The sequence below is a fragment of the Eleutherodactylus coqui genome, chromosome 1 (assembly GCF_035609145.1).
Source record: "Eleutherodactylus coqui strain aEleCoq1 chromosome 1, aEleCoq1.hap1, whole genome shotgun sequence".
NCBI classification, from domain to species: domain Eukaryota; kingdom Metazoa; phylum Chordata; class Amphibia; order Anura; family Eleutherodactylidae; genus Eleutherodactylus; species Eleutherodactylus coqui.
The window spans coordinates 371712015-371733828 of record NC_089837.1 but is presented as its reverse complement, the minus strand read 5'-3'; the positions used below and the strand labels follow the sequence as shown (position 1 = coordinate 371733828).

The window sequence follows — 21814 nt, the reverse complement described above, 5'->3', positions numbered from 1 at the left end:
ATGAACTAATGGTAATAAATTTGAATTATTGTAATTTGTGGCATGTGCCTCTATAAAAACTGATGCCTGTCAATCAATAAATAGCTAACTTGTTATCTCGTCCAGTTGTGTTGTGGTGTAAGTTATTTCCCGGGGTTGGCTATTCTCTGACTGAATCACATGGACAGCTAAATCCAGTACTATCTCCGCCTGCTGGGAGGACAGTGCCATTATCATTATGCTCTGTACCTTCTTACACAAGCTAAAAACTATACATATACAGTCATGGTGGATGAACGGTCATCTTCTTTATTATATATAACTGTGTTAAGAGTTTCTGTTCCCTCCTGTGAAGAGCCTGTGTGGAACATTCTTAGCAGTTTCATCGTGCAGGAAGTTCTGACTGAAATAGTGACTCCTGGAGAGAAAAGGGAGACAAGTAATTCTGAACCGGTCCCAATGACTTGTCTAAATGGGAAGGATTCCAGGAATTTTTAGATAGAAAAGAATAACTAAACAAGGTAATACTATCTGACATATATACTGGAGGGCTAGTTACATAATAGAATTTTTTTTTCTCCTTTAGTGTTGCCATTTTTCAATAAACTGTAAACACAGACAGAACTGTGATGTGGCAAAAAACAGAATTTACTGGTATGTCAAAAAACGTGTGCGGATGGTGTACCTTTCTTTTGCAATTTGTTTCTAATTAAATCCCACATCTGCTCCTTTTTGAATAACCTTGTATTTTTTTTTCCTCCTTGGCATCCTGGAGGGCAAGAGCATGCAGCTGGGAATAATTTCTGATCGGTGGTTAGGGTATAAGCCACTTATGACAGAAAGGTGGTGTAGGAGCTAGCTCCTCAAGCAGCCATTCAAATTGACAGGCAAGCCATGACCCCCAATTAAATATTTTCTACTAACATACTCTGGACCCCATGGCTCTCCTGCCGTGCTTCCTGGGCATCTTCAACAAAAAAAAAAAAAGAAAAAAAAACAAAAAAAACCACACACCTCTAGAGGAAAAGGTTGGAAACTTTCTGTGATCTAACTTGCATAGAGGAATTGCTTGCTCAAAACATGGATGCAACCGACTACTTCCTTAAGTTTCATACTCCATGCATTTTATACAAGGGGACGCGTCTTCCCTTGTGGCTCTTGGGGAACATTTGACTCTTTAAGCTTAACATTAGAGATGAGCGAGCATACTCGCTAAGGGCAATTACTCGATCGAGCATTGCCCTTAGCGAGTACCTGCCCGCTCAGAAGAAAAGGTTCGGGTGCCAGCAGCAGGCAGGGAGCTGCGGTGGAAAGCGGGGAGATCTCTCTCTCCCATTCTCCCCCCCGCTCACCGCCGCAACTCATGTGTCACCCGCGCCGGCAGATGAACCATTTCTTCCGAGCGGGAAGATACTCGCTAAGGACAATGCTCACTCGAGGAATTGTCCTTAGTGAGTATGCTCGCTCATCTCTACTTAACATACTAGATCACAGAGTTACTACCACATTCTTATTGTCTTCCTTTTCATATTACACTCTCTCTTTTAAAATCTGGTTAATAAAAGCTCCTGTGGGGTTACCGTACATTTGTACAAGCTGGTTGTGTATCATAAAGGTATTGAAAGACATGTTTTTCACTGATGGGGTGGATTTACAGAACAATATCCATGCGGACCCTCTGCACAGAAATTCAGCGGCATTACCAGTAGCAGCACAGTGGATGAGATTTTGAAAAGCTCATCCACAAGTGGCAAAAATAATTTGCACAAAACCTCTGTGAAAGTTGACATGTGGTGCAGAATTCAATCCCGCTGCATGTCAATTGTATCGCTATTTCCACTGCGGGATTCAGCTCTTCTCAATGAAGAGGTGAATGCCACACAGAAATACATGATAAAACTCAATTCAAAATCTGCTAAACTGTGCTAGCTTTGAGACAGGCCTTCTGCTGCAGATTGCCTGCTACGGACAATCCTCTGCAAATCAAATGTTTCACAAAGATTAATGCAATATGGTTCAACCCCTCAGTGACTGCCCATATGTCTTTTTAAAAGGTAGTCACAAATGGGCTTTATTCAGATGCAGCACCTTTTTACGGAGCTGCATCAGAATACCAGAATGCGTCTCAAATGCGGGTAGGAACAGGGACCCAGCTGTCTGGTGAGAGATCGGTACCTGTTCTAACAGTGGGAATCTGAGAAAGCACTGATCCCCACTGTTAAACCCTTTAGGCCACTCTCACACATGTGCTTTTTACCGTGATTACCATGGTTTTTTGAACACTGCAGCGATCGCGGTATAGCGTTCCCATTGACTTTAAAGAGCATTTACCAACGCTTTAATTTTCAAGCGCTGTCTGCTCTATTTTGCCGCATTTTTGTGGCTTTTAACGCACCCCATCACCCATTCCAATGATGGGGTGCATTAAAAACACCTGTCGGGCACAGTAATTTGCGTCTGGAAATGGACATACAATAGCTGCAAAACACTGTGTGAGAGTGGCCTTACGTGCCACAGTCTATAGCATGCTGTCACCCACAGGGTCATGATGGGTTGCTATAATACCTGAAGGCTTAAAAATGGCCTTTTGGTCTGCTATCTATGGTGGCTTATAAGGCCCAGACTCTAGCCAGGCGCACGCGAATGTATTTGACTTACATTTTGCACGTAATATGCAAGCGCGCATGATATGCGGTAATTCACACGCAAATACATTGACTAATGCTGTTTTGCTCACAATTGCAGGTATGCTTTGCGTATTATGCAAGTGCAAAAGAAAAAGCAGCATGTTCCATTCTGCCATGTATTATACAGAAGAGACCCTATTATTCTCTATGGGCGTATAATCAACACTGTCCATAAACAATTACATTGTGTATTGTGGCATTTATACATGCCTTCAAGAAGCGTCAAAGTGGGAAATTTAAACAAAAAAAATGAAACAAGTCAGACTGTGTGAGATACGCTGTCAGCATTGTACAAAAATCGCTTAAGTATAGCAGTGTATTAGGCCTCTTTCACAAGGGGCGACATGATATCGCGATGAGAAAATTGCAGTAATATTGCATCAGTGTTGCTACAAAGTGGCATGTGGTCCCCGGAAATGGTCTTTAGGCAGGTCTTCTGGACGAAGACTGGAAAATACCCTCCTCAAGGATGCACTGCCTCTGATTGGCCGAGCGCCGTGGAGCTCAGCCAATCACAGCCATTCATTGAGCGCTTGAGCACTGAGCGCTGGCTCAGCCAGAAGCAGCACTTCCTGGAGGCGGGATTCTCTAATCTCCGTCCAGAAGACTTGCCTAAAGACAACTGCCAGGGACCGGGGAGAAGATGCAGCAAAGCGGACAGCGCTTCTTAGATGATGTATGTGTCTTTTTTGCCTGCAGCTAGGGCTTAGTTTAGGGTTTTGACAGCAGAATTTCCTTCTGTCAAAGTTGCATCACATGAAAACCAAGAGGAAGGGTCCATAGGAAAACATGGGCTACAAATCATCATAAGTTGCGGGCATATCGCGAAACCTGCGAGTTTTTTTGACTTGCAATGTTGCATGCTACAAAACATCACAAATGTGAAGGAACCCATAGGAAAGCATGGGCTTCACATACATGCGACATAGCAATGTCGCAACGTGAGCATTTCTGCAGCTTTGTTTCCCCATGTGCAATAGGCCTTATACGCATGATCAAACTTCGTGACATTCAACGATGGGACAAATATAAAAAGCGAAAAAAAAAAATTGTCACAAACTTAGTAGCATGACATTTGTAATGACCCACGTAAAATTTTTTGTACATTTAACGGCCATCGTGAGATTCTCATTTTGTCTAGAAGGCCATAAGTCTAAATAGGAGACCTGTCAGTGAAGCTGAACTGATAGCTTAGTTAACTTCTCCATTAGCCGATAATTAAAGACCTCAAAGCCTATTTTCGTCATGGTCATAAATTAGCTGCTAAAAAGTGCAGGAAAAGAGATTAAAAAATGTGCGAGATTTCTACGTTGCGAAACGCACGAATATAAACTCTATTCTTTTGATTGGGTTCATACACATAAGCAGTTTTCCCGCATTGCACTATCATGTTCTATCTTTGTGCGTGCTCTCGCATCGCATCTTCCATTGTTTTTAATGGGACCAGCAGCAGCATCGCATCAAATGCTATGTCCAAACAGTGCGATCCAAGGTCTCCCCCATTGAAAACAAAGGGATAAATTCCACGATCCCCTGCCGCGGTGGAGGTTCGCTACTTCGCTGAAGTGATGCATTTGCGGCAAAATCGCATGTTGGCGAACGTGATATCAGGCCATGATTAATGGAAAATACCGCACTTGACCATGTAAAGTTAACCAAAGGGCTGAAAACTAACATCCCATTAAGACCGGATGACAGGCGACTAAACATCTGCACGAGCGCTAACATCACCGCTAAGGTAGTTATGGTGCCATCGGAGCCGGCTGATGTATTTTTTATACACGGTTCCCGCGGTGCACAGAACTCTGACTCTTCTCAGATTGCCATGCAAGCGCTATCCCATAGACCGTATGGGAGAGTGCACACACAGCAATCTGTAAATAGTCAGATTTTCCTGTGCATTACAGTCTTCAGAGGGGGACACCGCAGAAACCACGGAGCGGGAGAGTGTGAAAAATAAATCCATCACCCGCCTCCCTGTCACCTCCCCTAACGGCACCATAACCTAGTTTAAGGCGCTGTAGGGAGGTGATAAGTTTCCTTTGACTAGTAAAGCTGCTCAATGAGCTGTGATCCATTCATGTCTGAATTTCCTGCAATAAAAGTAGTTTCGCTAGAGCCCTTCCAGGACTTTTCCCACAGCGACATAATGAGGTAGTTCATTGGCTGAAGGTTAGACAATTAGAATGTACTCTCACTGAATGGAAGAAACCGGGAAGAAGAAGAGGAGGTAGGAAAAGAAGACTGCAAGTAAAAATGGAAAGTTTTCATATTTGCATAGCAGTATCTATCTATTTATCTCATCTATCTATCCGCGAAAGCCCTCACTGGCTGACTGGCCACTAATTCTCTAACTTCTTGGTGTCGTACGGACATAAAATTTGGCAGGAGCATTCTTTAGGTCCTAAATAGGAAAAGTAAAGGGGTCACAACTCGATTATTCAATGCTAAGGGCAAAAGTATTGATACCCCTATGTAATGTACCTAATCTAATTCTCTAATTTCCAAGTGTTGTACAAACATGAAATTTGGCAGGAGCATTCTCTAGGTCCTAAATATGAAAAGTAAAGGAGTCACAACTCAAAAATTCAATGCCAATTGTCAAAAGCAAGTGCTCCCCTATGCAATATAACTTCCCAGTGTCTTACAAGTGTGAAATTTGGCACAAACATTCATTAGGTCCTAAATAGGATAAAGGGTCACTACTCGATTATTCAATGCGAATTGCAAAAGTTCACCCCTTTGTAATGCAACTTCCCAGTGTTGTACAAGCATGAAATTTAGCACAACAATCTACCTCACCTCCGCGCGCATATGCTGAGGACCATCTACCTCACCTCCACGCGCATATGCTGAGGACCATCTACCTCACCTCCGCGCGCATATGCTGAGGACCATCTACCTCACCTCCGCGCGCATATGCTGAGGACCATCTACCTCACCTCCGCGCGCATATGCTGAGGACCATCTACCTCACCTCCGCGCGCATATGCTGAGGACCATCTACCTCACCTCCGCGCGCATATGCTGAGGACCATCTACCTCACCTCCGCGCGCATATGCTGAGGACCATCTACCTCACCTCCGCGCGCATATGCTGAGGACCATCTACCTCACCTCCGCGCGCATATGCTGAGGACCATCTACCTCACCTCCGCGCGCATATGCTGAGGACCATCTACCTCACCTCCGCGCGCATATGCTGAGGACCATCTACCTCACCTCCGCGCGCATATGCTGAGGACCATCTACCTCACCTCCGCGCGCATATGCTGAGGACCATCTACCTCACCTCCGCGCACATATGCTGAGGACCATCTACCTCACCTCCGCGCGCATATGCTGAGGACAATCTACCTCACCTCCATGCGTATATACTGAGGAGAATCTACCTCATCTCTAAGTGCATATACTGAAAGGCTGTAAAGTACATTAGGAAGCGGCTATGGACTGCAGGGTTAGAGCACGCCTTTAAGGCTAAGAGGGGGCAGCAACCTCCAGTTTGGGGTTAAATTTGAATAAAAGGGGTGTTACCTTTCAGGGTAAAAAGTGAGGAGAGTGGGAGGGATTGATACATTCTGCAAAGGGACATCGGTATATGCAGTCTGAGGAGAATCTAATGCTCCTCTATGTGTATACATATTTTTTTTCCTCGGTTTCTCTGAAATAACAATGACTTCATGAAAATATTCTGTGTGAACAACAGAAAAAACACCTGCACTAAATGAACTCGGGCGATAGCTAGTACTATATAAAGGGATCTGCAGGGGAAATAGATTGATAAAGTATCCATCATATAGCTGATCAATATGCAAGCATTAAAGGTCCAACCCCGAAACCTCTACCAATCAGAAGGTGATGGGTTGAAGAACTATATTGAGTGGAGTGCTGCCTTCAATGTTTATCCAAGCACAGAGAGATGGCAATAAGCCCGGATAGAGTAGTCAGTCTCAGACCAATCTCAAGTTTTGGCCATCAATAGGTTTTCCTAGAATACACCTTTCACGTTAATTAGCTTCCTACTTTCCAATTAGTGACCAACAAAAGAATCCGAAGTGAAAAACAAACACACTTTAGGGAACTTTTAAAACAACTCCACCAGTCCTGGATTTTCCCTTCACCTAAAGACATTCTGCTGTCCAACCCCTCCCCAAACCTTTATGGTATACATGGGATTAGATAAACAAAGCTGAAATAGTTATATCCATCAAAGCGTCTATACTTAAAGGGGTGGTCCAGTTACTGGACAACATCCATTTAAAAACGCTCACTGTTAATAAAATAAACTGATCAGTTCTTACTCCTCTTCCACCCCTAGGATCCAGGGCGGCATCCCAGCCATGGTAGCGGTGTCTTGTAACAGCTGACGTCACTGGAAGTCCTGTAATTATTGTGCCCAGGATGTGAGTGCCGATGCCAGGAGAATGAGTGGTGATGCTGCAGCCTCTGATTGGCTGCAATAGTCACCTGACTTCCAGCGATGTCAACTGTCACAACAGACACTAGGATCACAGCGGGGCTGCAGCGATAGATCCCGGCAGTGGAGGAGGGGGTAAGTCACAATTAGTTCATTTTATTATAGTGAGAGCTGTTGAAGGGGTGTTGTCCCGTTACCAGACAACGCCTTTAACTGGCTTTAAAACGCATTTCATACGGAGAAATATTTCCCTATAAAAAGGGAAACGAAGTAACCTCCGATAAACATACAGTCCGTAAGTTCACTACCGCTCGTACAATAAAATGAAATAGCAATTTATTTTGGACATACAAGAAAATGACACACAACACAAACAACTGCTTACACATGGGAAATGAACACAGGGTGGCTCAGTGGTTAACACTGTCTTGCAGAACTTGGGTTGTGAATCTGAGCAAGGGCAACATCTGCATTGAATCTGCATGTGCTCTCTGTACTCGTGTGGGATTCCCACACTCCAAAAACATTATTACATTGGGAGTCCCATAGGAGACAGACACTGATGTGATTTTAATCTGTGAACAGCACCACAGAATATCTTGGCACTATTTTAGCAATGGGAACTAAAATAAACAATTATTAAGATGATAACTCTACAGTCTGTACCCAAATATACTTCTATTAGCACTTTGAATTCATAGGGTTCTACCTATACATGAAAAGAATCTTTGTGAAACGTAAATATCTGTATATATAAAAGTAGCCGAATCTCACATATATTGTAGTGTGACTTTAGACTCCAATTAAAGAAATATTAATCGTTACTGAAAGCACCAGGTGTGCACTTTACAAGTATGCACTGAGGGTTCTGCTTTTACCTAATGGCGAAAGGATGTCATTCAACTAACAAAAAAAAAACAAAAAAGGAAAAAAACAGTCCAGATAAATGGAGTTAGGCTCATGGGTGCACTTAGTGCTGAGCCGCGGCATTGATTGGCCAATTCATAAATCCCGCCCCCACAACGCAATGGCTGTGATTGGTTCTCAAGCACTGCTCAGCCGCTCAATCAATCACAGCCATTGCACTGGTTCATGAAGCGCTGCATTGATTGGTTCTTTAGCGCTGCGCAGGCAATCACAGCCATCACTTCCTGGAGGTGGGATTTATGAATCTTGTAGCCAGAAAGATGAGGACTGCAGCAAGCGCACTGGAGCTCCGGAGAGCAGCGGGTGGACCCAGACCGATCCTGCTAGGTAATGTATTGCTTTAAAAAAATGTAATGCAGCTAGAGCTTATTCTCCAGGGTAGGGCTTATATTTCAAGCCTCCCCGAAAAATCTGGGTAGGGCTTATTTTGGGATAGGTCTCATTTTCTGGGAAACTGGGTAATTCTTGCAGGTTGTTGACTGGGTCTTTCATGCATTAGACTTGTTTTTCAAGCACATGACTGAAGTCAACACTTTGACCTCTGTCATGTTCAAAACAATTCTGAAATGCCTTCCATCCATAGTGCATGGCACCCCAGGTAAGTGACACACCCCCCCAGCCATCTGCAAAAAAAAAAAAAAAAATTAAAAAAAAGTGAAGCTATTCTCTTTCTTTGCCCTTATGCCCACTGTAGGCACTTTCACTGGTGGACAGAGGTCAGCATGAGCACCCTGATCAGTCTGCGTCTACGCAGCCCCATAGAGAGCAGGCTGTGATGCATTGTGTGTTCTGACACCTTTATATCATATTGAGGAATAACTGCAATTTGTGCTATAGTAGCTCTGTGGGATTGCACCAGACAGGTTAGCCTTTGCTACCCACAAACATCAGTGAGCCTTGAGTACTCATGACTTTCTTCTTCATTGCTTGTCCTTCCTTGACCACTGTTAGATACTAAGCAATATGTACTGGGAACACTCCACATCATCTGCCATTTTGGAGATATTCTGACCCAGTTGTGGAGAAAACACAATTTGGCTCTTGTCAAAGTCGCTCAGGTCCTTACACATGCTTATTTTTCTGGCTTCCAACACATCAACTTCAAGACCCGAGCCATTGCCACAAGATAATCAATGTTACTAACTTCACCATGGCCGACAAGACAGTATCTGGTTCTGTAGGAGCATGTCATCTATCAGACCAATATAAGTAGTAACATGCATAGTAGCAAGGACGTAACTATAGGGGATACAGAGGATGTGGTTGCACCCAGGCCCAGAAACCTTAGGGACCCATAAGGGCTCTCTTCTCCATGTAGGGAGTCCAGTACTATGAATAAAGCATTAGAGTTGGGGGCCCTGTTACAGGTTTTGCATTGGGGCCCAGAAGCTTCAAGTTACGCCTCTGCATAGTAGCATAGTATGTTAGGCCGAAAAAAGACATATGTCCATCCAGTTCAGCTTATTACCCCCCAATGTTGATCCAGAGGAAGACAGAAAACCCCCATGAGGTAGAAGCCAATTCCCTGGATTAACAACCCTTCTGAATTAGCGATTATAACATGTAATATTTTATCGCTCAAGAAAGGCATCCAGGCCCCTCTTAATCAAGTTCACCATCACCACGTCTTCAGGCAGAGAGTTCCATAGTCCCACTGCTCTTACAGTAAAGAAACACCTTCTGTGTTGGTGTAGAAACTTTCTTTCCTATAGAGGATGCTCCCTTGTTACAGTCACAGTCCTCTGTATAAATATATCATGGGAGAAATTGCTGTATTGAACCCTGATGTAAATAAACCCAATCTAGGTATTGTAGTCCGTCCATCCCATTTAGTACTTTAGTGGCCCACCTTTGAACTCCCTTAAACGCTGATATGCCCTTCTTGAGTACTGGTGCCCAAAACTGTGCACAATATTCCATGTGTGGTCTGACTAGTGATTTGTAAAGAGGAAGAACAATCTTCTCACCATGCGCCCCTAGACCTCTTTTGATGCACCCCCACGATCCTATTTGCCTTGGCAGCAGCTGCCTGACATTGCTTGCTCCAGTTAAGTACAGTTAACTAAAATCCCCAAGACCTTTTCCATGTCAATGTTCCCAAGTGGTTTCTCATTTAGTGTGTAATGGTGACAAGTATTGGGAAAGCTATTCTAATTCAAGTCAACAAGAACACTTCAATATATTTAAGATTCTGCTGCTTTTATACATGGGTACAAAGCTTCCTTATGCATGAGTAGCTCATACTTTGAACACCATTTAACTGCACTTAATCTCTCCCTTACAATAATAAAAATTTAACAAGAGCTAATGGTAAGGGATTATTCACATGGGCGATATTGCCAAGCGAGCTCCACCCGATTGCCTTATGGACAGAATTTACACGGGAAAATAACCCATTCATTTGAATAAGGTCATGCACATAAGCGATTTTTCCCTTGAATCCATGGTTCGATTCTCGTGTAACTCTCACACAAGAATAGGACATGTAATATGTAGCATCTCGGATATCGAGCACACAGACGAAGTGTTCATGTGCCGTGCGATACAGCCGAGTCCGAAAATCTCAGTATCGGCCATTTGTATAGGGCCTAAGAGAATCTAATCCAACTACCTGCTAATGCAGAAATTGAAAATGCTCATGGATGTTCATTTGGACGCCTGGCCAAGTAAAATAAGCAATATAGTGCAGCGCCAGCTATATGGCAATGATAGGGGTCTGATGATAATGTGACTTTTCAAGAAGAGATTTTCAACTTTAAGATTCATAAAGTAACATTTCTTTGGCATGCAGTTAACCAACTAGGAAAAGGAACTAATGGCATAGGATGCGTATGCACGCACATTCAGCACCTTCAGCTCATGTATATTCTGCTATATTATGGCAGTGTTAAAGAGCCTGTCAAACTGACAGTTTCCCATGTGAACTATTTCATCCAGGACAATGGCATCACATGACTGGCCGCTGTGAGAGAGTTACACCATGTTGTGAACAAAAGCCAAGATTCCATTCAAACAAACAATTCAGCCAGACAATCAAATTAAACAGCCGCAGCCACATTAGCCCGCTACAATGCTGCAATATGTAGAGCAATGGGGTATTTGGAGAACCCTTCTCAGATGTGCTAGCCGTTAATTCGAAAAGAAAAGAAAGGAGCGTGAAACAATCCTATTCATATACATCAGAAACATAGATAATGTATTAGAACTTGAAGAACAGTAACACTATAGACCACAAAAACTTTTGTGAAAAACTCAAGAAAAATATTCAGACTTGAGGAGGTTTTGTAATTGCATAGCATCAGTTTGTGGTTGCCTTTAATAGACGATACATGAGAATCGTTTTCTGACACTCAGCAAAAAAAAGTAATACTTTTCGCTACTGACTGTACAAAAAGCAAGCTGCAGAAATGTAGCCAGTATTGGGCAAAACTTCTTGGAAACCTCAAAAACACGGGATACACAGAAGACAGCCGTCAAGTTATCACACCCTTAGAAAAAATAAGTCAACTATACTAGAATTTGTGTGTTATGCGGTTATTTCATAAGTGATGCCATGGAAAGAGTGGGCAGATTAAATTAGGAACAGGTCAGCCAGAATCCTTGCCGACCCACACACCAGTATACAGAGTTTGGATAGGATAGATTTCTCTGCATACATCAACATATTTTAAACTGATTTAAAAACTATGATATGGCTGTCACGATTGTTATTCCAGCCTTCACAACAGAATCTGCAGCACTTGCATGGAAACACTAACTCTTATTTAATGTTAATTCGCTTCTATAAAAGACAGCTGTTGAGATTGGAAACAATGGAGGCAAGCCAAGAGAGGCATTAAATTGAGGAGAATTGAAAAGCAGCAACTGGTTGGCTTCCTTGGCATCATTTTAGTCAATCAAGTAATGAATTGTAAAATTATTAAAAGTATTCCAATCTTGGTCCTGACACCTCCCACTTGCCAAGTTTTATTAAAAAAAAGCCAAGTATTCTTTTTTTTTTTTTTTTAAACTTCCATAGAAGCAAATGGGAGTTATAGAAACCCCAAAGGACACCCTTTCTGCAGATCTAAAGCTTACAGAAATAGCGTGGCACAGAATTCTTTGTCATTTCTGCAATACCCAGCCACCTCTTGGAGGCAGATGTGGTAGCCAATGGAAGTACTGCAGCAAGATGGAGAGTGTATAGCTAGAAATTTCACACTGAACTGGGATGAACTATAGACAAAGTGCATATGTTAAATAAGCCTAGTCAAAAAAAAACAAAAAAAACCACACACACACACACACACACACACACACACACACACACACACACACACACACACACACACACAAACTGTACTATGGCAAAAAAATAGCAGATTGAGGCAGCTTATACAATGAACTGGGGAACACCTGCCCATAGCCCTGAGTGGTTCACGGTCACCTCCACTCAACCTTCATAGATCTGGACCACGGACCATGCACACAGGCCAGGTCATTGCACAGACAAGAATCCCCAGCACATCTGTGGCCATTAGTTACCTACTCCAACTATGCGAAGTGCTGCAATCCCATCTTATAGCACACAACATCTCAAATAAAAAGAAAGAAATGCAGTTGTGATTACTGGGTGGGTCTTGATTCACCTTGTACATATAAACACAATTAGGGTGCCTTCACACAGGGTATAATATTAACCTTAGGCCACTCTCACACGTGTTCACAAAACTCCTTGTTTGAAATTGCTGCATTTTACCGCAATTGTGGGCGGTATTTTTAAACGCATCCCATCATTGTGATGAGGTGTGTGAAATGCGAAAATGCACAAAAGTAGAACAGACAGCGTTGAGGCTCCATGGAAATCAATGGGAGCGTTACACCACGAATAGCGTGGGGTTCGGAATGCCGCGCTAATCGCAGTAAAAAGTGGCTGTGTGAGAGCGGCCCAAGATTGCTACTCCGATCAACTCCTGTCCCTTTATACTGCTACTGTGCTCTACCCCTATCCTCCTCAGCAACTATTTTTTACTACATTGCAAGGGTGTACAACGAACTAATGGGGCCCCATAGAAAAACTGAGAATTGGGCTCCCCCCAAAAAACATATTATTAGAGGCAGCATATCTATAATGCGGCAGGCTCCGATACAATGGCTCAAGCCTTGTATACCTCTAAATAATGTAGTCACCATATAATAGATATCGGCCCTACACAGTGATAGTGATTGCAGTGCAGTTACCTCCAGTTATCACAGGTGATGTCTCCTTTGATTGGTGATGTCCATTCTCAATCTGGGTCCAAGTCCCCATGAGACCTTCCTCCAGCCATGAGTCATGTCTGCACTCGCTCACCATCCTGCTGCTACCCCCTACGCCCATGAAGCTCCTGTCCCCACTGTGGCCCTTATAGATCCCCTTATGTATTTCCTATCAGTTATTTAATCAATAATCGTCCCGTGTAAATGAATCAAACAACTGAATGAGAATTGTTCAATCGTTCAATTTTTTCATGCAAAAAAGCGAACAACTTCCTGCTTACAGTGAGTAAAGGCAGATGGGGACGGGGGAAGGACGGGGGGGGGGGGGGGGAACGTTCCTTGTCTTGGTCCACCTCCATTCCTGTAGTGCTGTGAGTGATGCCAACACCACTTATTCCTGTGTAACAGCACAAGAGCGAATATCGGGCATCATTTGCCCCACAGCTTGTCCCGTGCAAATGGACCTTCAGTCTATCAGCAATTTACACTCTGGCTGCTCAGGATACTGTGTATGCAGCTCCTCCGTCCTGCTCTCAGCGTAGTACTGACTCCTGTAGAAAGCCCTGTCTCGAGCATCTAAAATACGAGTTACTAAAAGACTGGCCAGACATTAGGGAAAGGGGTAAGCGCCATGCGGGCCCGAGTCCCCCCTGTCCCATGGGCCACATAGCAGTCACATGGTCAGCTTATTTTGCTTGTTCTGCTCTCTGCCAAAACGGTACACTACTGTTCTATGACCTCCTCCCCAAGACTATGTGGTGCCACGAGCCATTCTGCTAGTGATATTTTACATAAAATCCCCCCCCCCCTTACTTCTAACTTATTTGCTCCATAATGGACCTGGGCAGCGCATTAGCGTGATGCTGATTTCCACCACTACCACGCACGTGGTCACTTCAACCCATATACAGTGCCCGATGGGGCATATCTGGGAAATCCAGAGTTTTTTTTTTGTTTTTTTACACTGTGTTTAGGAATGCTATTCAAATCAGGCTAAATCTCTAGTGCCACTACACTCCTAACAAAGCCATGGCTTGTGGCAATACAAGAGGGCTTTTCCTACTTCCCTCTGTAGACATGCGGCTCCAGTATTTTGGGTAAGATCCCTTCCTGGATGCATTATGCTTGACTGAACTTTTATAGTCTAAATGACATCAATCATTGGTAGCACCATACCTTGGCAAGCATTTTCGAGTTAGGAGCTAAATGATTTTTTTGCTTCTAGGTTTTTAAAACATTACCTACCACATCATTGGTTGCAGTTATATTGTTGCATTTGCTGCTATTTACTGGTTTTTATGTTACCGCATCCCAACATTGTATATTGGGCTACCCGAGGGGATTGGAGTAGTAATCATTTTTTGACACTCCCTTGGGTTTTGGCTTTATATTTAAGTGTTTTTTAATTGGCTATTTAATAAAGCTTGCCATTTTTGCACGCTTTCTTGTGTCTATAGTTCATTTAATTGCGAAGCCATTGTTATTTGGCCTAATAGTAGTCATCCATATGTATTTCAGGGTGCGGGCAGACGAGCGTAGGCGTATTTACGTTCGCACGAGCGCAACGTATAATCGCCCGAGCGATCGTTTTTCACCGATCACGACCAGAGCTAGAAAGCGTATTTATGTTTGTTCCTACTTTGCAAACGGTCTTTTCGGCGATCGAATATGCGTTGGCGCGTATTTCGGTCGCATATGTTCCGTTTTTTTTCGAATTGCCGTTTTTACGCGCCGTAAAATCGCCCATGTGAACGAATACATTCGAAACCATTGCCTCAGATGGTGACGTATATACGTTTGGTCGCAAAAACGCGCCGTTTATGCGCTCGTCTGCCCGCACCCTCAAGGTGAACCTTTCAATAGTGCTGAGGCATTGTACTCTCATTTGCATGCCAAATCTCTCAGAGGAGCATTGCATGGCCTAGAAGTCTACTTGCACCTACTTGGTGCTCTCCACAAGGAGAAACAGTACCTTTTGTAACCTAAAAGTACAATTCACTAGTACATCTGGGCGTTGTTGAAAATTAATATACTGAATGTTTAAGTATCCTTCTACTTTTTATCTGCACTGCATGAATCACCTCTGGTTGTTAATATCAAAAATCAATGATAGAAACACTTCCAGAAGAGGGCACTATAACATCCAAAGCTGCACTGTATTGGTCTACATAACTTACAGCATGAGCCCCGCTGACTATCCCAATTTTTTTCCTCTTTTCTTTATACATGCCTTTATTCATCCAAATGGGTTTAGCTCCCGATAGTGTCTAGTAGGCAGTCCTCACTACTTCCCGTCGTACTTGATTGACAGTCTTATATTATCCATTGACAGCAAGCAGTGGGGCCACCTACTTGACAAATTCAAGACGCCTGGAGATGACTTAAGAAAAGAAGAAAAAGAGCAGAGAGAGAGTCCGTTAGGTTATGGATGCAGAGCACTGCAGCCAGCCTTGCTACTGTATACCATCACAGGTCCTCTTTAATGGATAGTATGTAGTAATATGTCAATGTCGAAATGGCAGCCAGGACCGCCAACATCTCTTACACAATTTACCATTTTCCATGCAGATGTGTGTGGTTAGGTTAATGGGAGAGGATCCATCTTTCCTGAAACGGATAGGGGGTATGACATGTTCAACAGTCAGAGGGAGAAAAAAACTTGCATCCTGATAAACTTACTACATTGTATCAGCTTAGAGTTATCTATAGCCGTATAGAAAACCCACAGCTAACACATTGCAATGCTACTTCTCTCTCGCGCCTAGATGGATATGCATGCATCAAGTAATTTTTCAGTCAGCTTAGTATTCATGAAGAAAGAAGTGTTGGCCGTCTATCAAAAAGCTATTCGAGATCCTTGTTCTTAAATTATGGCAGTTCTATTTCCATTCCACTTTAAATCCAGCTGTTTTTTATGATGACAAAACCAAACTGTAAAGACAGCTCTGCATCTGGAAAAGTACTCAGTGGTGAGCACATCGATCTCCTAACCTTCCTGTTCCATATTGTGGTTCCGTAGTAATGCTCTATGGAAAATGCAGATTTGTTCTTTTTCATTTTAACCAGGTGATTATCCAAAAGGAGCAAACTTAATTCATTTGTAACCCTTCCTACTGCACAGCACAATTCTTCTATTATTCCTTGCAGTCACAGTATGTAGCACTAGTTGGATTACCAGCCTGTGGAGAGCACAGTGCAGTTTACTACTTGCTCTAAGATCACTTACATAGGGAAACAATTACTAGGAAACATGATGTCACAATATTGCTAAAGTAGATCTAATTCATTGCTTGTATAGCTGGCCATATACATACGTTAGATAACATTTAAGGACCAATTTCAACCACTAAGCAGCTGCATGGTGGACGATCTTAATCTAATGTGGATGGCCATCTTTACATTAAAAGGACTGCAATCTTCTAATTGTAACATGAACATCAGGTCCAGCTTCACCATCTAAATTAACTAGAATGCAAAATACAGATATAGTTTACGTTTTTTTCCCCCTTAGCTTAACTCTTACTGTGCTGCCATATCATGCTGTTCTATCAGGGTACTTTATTTATACTTTGCATTGCTTTACAATGTGTTATGAGAACAATAGGTTTTTAATGGGTTAAGCTAAAATAACTATGAGCCATGCTATCCCAAGCAAAGTAAAATTTGCTGTATCTGTAATTGACAACATTGTAATTGTGTAGGTGGGCACTAGTGGCCCACTTGAGAAAGTACAGTTTGTAACAAAGTTAAATGCACACCATTAGAACAGTTTTCATAATCCCAGCCCCCAAAAATTCTAATCCCACTCCAGCAGGTGGACTGCTAGAATGTTACAGCATCTTTGATTACGCTCCCCGAAAAAGGCAAGGCATTGTTCACACAATAGGTCACGTCAGGCCCCAACGAATGCATTAGGAGCTGGTCAGAAACCTGCTGTGTAGAGAGATTCCATATAGCAGCTTTAAATCGCTGCACAGAGAGCACTTGTAGAGGGCGTCCAGAACGAACCAGAATCACACAGACGTCTTATTGAAGCAGATGTACAGCATTTTGCCACTTACTCAATGACATCAGATTGTTACAGTGTGAAATAGAAATATTGAAGACAATTCTGGAAACATAATTGCAACATCAGCACTTCTACAGTGCTCTATATACTCTCAATAGAACACTGAAGAGATGTTATGAAAGTGTCAGTTCAGATTTGTAAGCAAACTTGCAGAGATGTATCAGCCCTATAACCTACACAGAGCGATGGAGGAACAGCTTGCATCTATCATCTATATGCTGTGCTTCAGTTCCAACACAACTTTTAAGCATCAGCTCTGATCAGTCGTGTTGGTGCAACATGAAGAGTTTATAGCATGACATCTTGTGCACTTTTTCCCACAAGCTGCTCAGTCCTGTATTACTAACTGCAGACACTGCTATCTGTTATACATCCAGATACATATATCCTGTGTGGATGGGATAATATTCATACCTGTGAATGGATGTGCCCACATGTTATGTGCACCAAGCTGCCAGCTTAAGTGACCCTCATGTAAACCAACCAGAACCCCACTCCGAGCATCAGTGCTTGGGGACTACATAGTAACATACACTAATAGAAGTTTTAATGCACATTAGATCATGGGGTTAAATAACCCCTGCTATGCTTTTAGCCATATAACTACAATCCAGAAGTACTTCAAAGAGTTAAGAAGGATATGAGGATTGTCCCCCAACTTGAACATGACACCCCCTCCTCTCCACTAGTTTTACTGGATGTGTCATACCCACAGCTAGACTCAATCAATGCTAGCAGCACTCCGTGGTGGCACATACCCCGCACTGGGTGCAGGTGGGTGAAGTTGGGGCAGCGGAGGAGCACTCACCCATGGTGCGCTACGTGCGGTGCCGCTCAGGATGCTGCTGGAGATCTCCGCTCGCTCTCACTTCATTGGAGATGCAGTAGCCCGGGCTGCCTGACCAGCTCTGCAGCGCAGGGGGGGCGGGCTTGTGACGTCATGCAGCAGAGGGGCGGGGTGTGCTGCAGTTAGATCCTATGACGTCACTGTAGAGCAAGATTTATTTTTTTTTTAATTAATTAAGCTGAACTTTCCCCACAGCCGTAAGTACGTGCTGCAGGTTGGTTGTCTCGGAGAACGAGGGCCAGCCTGCTGCAGAGATTATCCGGTCATCACACTGCACCTACCTGTGTGCTGCAGAGGAGTGCTCATCATCCACAGCGCTGATCGCCTCCAGCTGTGGGGGTCGGAGAAAGGGGACACCTATGACCATTTATTCCATAGAGTGCATGCCACATAATAGCACATCAGCGGGTAGTTGCTGGCACTTGGTCACCAGATGGATCAAACTTCATACTAATATCACAATGTATCCTGATCAGCCATATCGCTGATAGGTGAAGCAAATAATAGTGATTATATGGCCACAATGGCAGCTGCTGAGAGAAGGGATATACTGGACAGCAAGTGACAGTCTGTTCTTAAAGTTGAGGTGTTGGAATAAAAAAAAGAAATGGGCAAGCATAGGGACTACTTCACACTGGCTATCACGAGAAAATGCAGCAATATCGTACAGAACACAGCTGCGATATCATGTAAAAGAAGAAGCCTTAATGGTGGCTGAGACAGAAAGGTGTCATGACACACAGAATGTCACATCTTGCTGTGTATATGGGGTCTGTAGCAGCACATCAATCAGTATGCCCATACTAAACCCTGTCCACAGCTGAAAGCACCTGCAATGAGCACATGAGCATTAGAACTGGACCATGGAGCAAAGGAAGAAGCGGCCTGGTCTAATGCATCATATATACTTCTATGCCATGTGGATGGCCAGGTATGTGTGTGTGTTTTAAATGAAAAAGAGATGTTACCAGGATGCGCTATGGGAAGAAGACAAGCTGGCGCAAGTAGTGTGACACTCTGGGCAATGTTCAGCAGGGCCCTGGTATTTATGTGGATGTTACCTTGACACATATCACTTATGCTAAGAAGACCTTCCATGATAGCAACATTCCCTAATTGCAGTGGGCGTTTTCAGTAGGATGATGCACCCTGCCACACTACAAGAATTGTTCAGGAATGGTTTGAGGAACATAGGAGCTCAAGGTGTTGACTTGGCCTCCAGATAGCAATTAGATCAATCATATGTGGGATGTGCTGGAAAAATAAGTTCAATCCATGGAGGCTAGACTTTGTAATTTAGAAGACTAAAGGCCTCGCTCAAAGCCATCTTTTAAGCGATAACCGCTGCATCTAAACGTACGGACATTGTGCAGTTTTTGTGCACGAGTTGTTTATCACTCAATTCTAGTTTTCTTGAATTGAGCGATAAACTTTTATCAGCGGTGCAGGCTGTTATCACAGTCGGCAGCGCTGATAAGGTTCTTTCAGCTCGCGGAGAACAATACAGCTGTTTACTTATGCAGAACAGCTGTATTGTTCGCTGAGTGATAGCGGTGGTGTCCCACTCTGCCTGCATACTATAGACTGTGCAAAGATGATCACTCAAAACCGTCACTCAAACTATCATTTGAGCAACTTTTGAGCGATCATCTGTCAGTGTAAATTGGGTCTTAGGCTAATTTCACACAGCCAAGTGTGATATCAGGCCATGAAACTGAGCCCGATATCTTGCTTACCAACATGCAATTTCGCCGCGGATGTGAGGCATTTTTGTATTAAAATAGCCTCCATCACTTTGGGAGAGTAGTGATCCTCCGCTGCAGCTAACAGCTGTGGCAGTGGATCGCGGAGTGTTTCCCATTGTTTTTAATGGGAAATATCGAATAGGACTAGCCGCCGGCCTCATTGAAAACAATGTGCGATGCGAGGGCACACCCAAAGACGTGGCATTCCAGTGCATTGCGGAAAAACATTGCTCAAAATAATGGGGTTTATATTTATGCAAGATTTGTGCTGTGTGAAAGCCGCCTTAGGGGAAGTTCCAAATTGGGCAGATTTGTTGCGGAATTTCCATGTGAAACTTCTGCACAGACATTCTGTGGCATTCACAGTAGCAGCAAAGTCAATTTTATTGCTTTTTCGCTGTGGTAGGGGTTTTAAGGCAGGTTTTCGCTGCTGAACTGCTGATTTTTTTGGGGGGGGGGGGGGGGGAGGAATAAAGGTTAATAAAAGTTAAAAAAAAATCTATTTTTCATATTTATAATAGAAATAAAAGCAAAATAAAATACATTGACATCACCGCACCAGAAAAAAAAAAGATTTATCAAAATAATGCATTATATATCCATACGGATATATAATGCTTTGACAGTTAAAAAAAAATAATCATAACACCAGAAGTGCGCTTTTTTTGGTCACCCTATCTCCAAGGAAAAATGTTAAATAAAGGATCAAAAAGTCGTATGCACTGCAATAAGATACCAATAGATATCACAGGACATCCCACAAAAAATGAGCCCTCACACAACCCCATCAACAGAAAGATAAAAAAGTTATGGCAGTTAGAGGCTGCATTCCCACTAACGTATATCGGCTCGGTTTTCACGCCGAGCCAATATAAGTCGTTCTCATCTGCAGGGGGGGGGATGGAAGAGCCAGGAGCAGGAACTGAGCTCCCGCCCCCTCTCTGCCTCCTCTCTGTCCCTCTGCACTATTTGCAATGAAAGGAGGCGGGGCAGGGCTAAGTTTTGAGAATTAGCCCCGCCCCCACCCCGCCTCTCCCCATTGCAAATAGTACAGAGGGGCAGAGAGGAGGCAGAGAGGGGGCGAGAGTTCAGTTTCTGCTCCTGGCTCTTCCATCCTCCCCCCTCCCCTGCAGATGAGGACGACGTATATTGGCTCGGCGTGAAAACCGAGCCGATATACGTTCGTGTGAATGCAGCCCACAGGTGGTGGTAGACAATATATATATATTTTTTTACAATATTTTTTTGTTTTTTGAAAGTAGTACAGCAATAAAAAAAACTAAATAAATTTGGTATTGTTGGAATCATACTGACCCATAGGATAAAGTTAATGTCATTTTTTACGCAGTGTGAACGTCATAAGAACAAGACCCCAATGATGACACAAATGCGTTTTATTTCTATTTCACTCCACATTTAAAAAAAAAATTTTGATACGTTATATGGCACATCAAGTAGCGCCATTGATAAATTAAATTCGTCCTGCAAAAAAATAAACATTCGGACAGCTACAGCAACAGATAAAAGTGATTATGATATTTGAAAGTGGGGAGGAGAGACCAAGAAGTACAAAAAATTGCCACATCCTTAGGGCTTATTCAGACGTCCCTCTCTGCAGGGGGAGGAGGTGGGTCAGGCTGGGAGCAGTGCACTGAGCTGCCGCTCCCTCCCCGCCCCTCATCACTATTTGCAATGGGAGGAGCGGGACGGGATGCGATATACAGACATTTGAATAAGCCCTTAAGGGGTTAAAGCGTTACTGTTATTAACATTTTTTTAATGTACAGAGAAGGCAATTCTAAGCATTTTTGTAATACATTTAATTAGCTTGTTCTGTATCTTTTAGTAGAAAAATGCTCTTGAAACACTGGCCCATCCCTACTCCGCTGTGGAGTTCTGCTAAGC

General features: G+C 43.2%; 1 protein-coding gene across 2 annotated transcripts in view; it reads right to left on the bottom strand.

Moving 5' to 3' along the window:
* GPM6B (glycoprotein M6B) overlaps positions 1-18235 on the bottom strand; it is a 127769-nt gene extending 109534 nt beyond the window's left edge. The window contains exon 1 of one of the 2 annotated variants that reach the window (XM_066578437.1): positions 18126-18235. In XM_066578437.1, the coding sequence (XP_066434534.1) occupies positions 18126-18129 (4 nt within the window). In that variant the 5' untranslated portion in view covers positions 18130-18235. The remainder of the gene's footprint in view (positions 1-18125) is intronic. The other variant, XM_066578410.1, reaches the window with a different exon arrangement.
* Positions 18236-21814: the final 3579 nt, after the last annotated feature.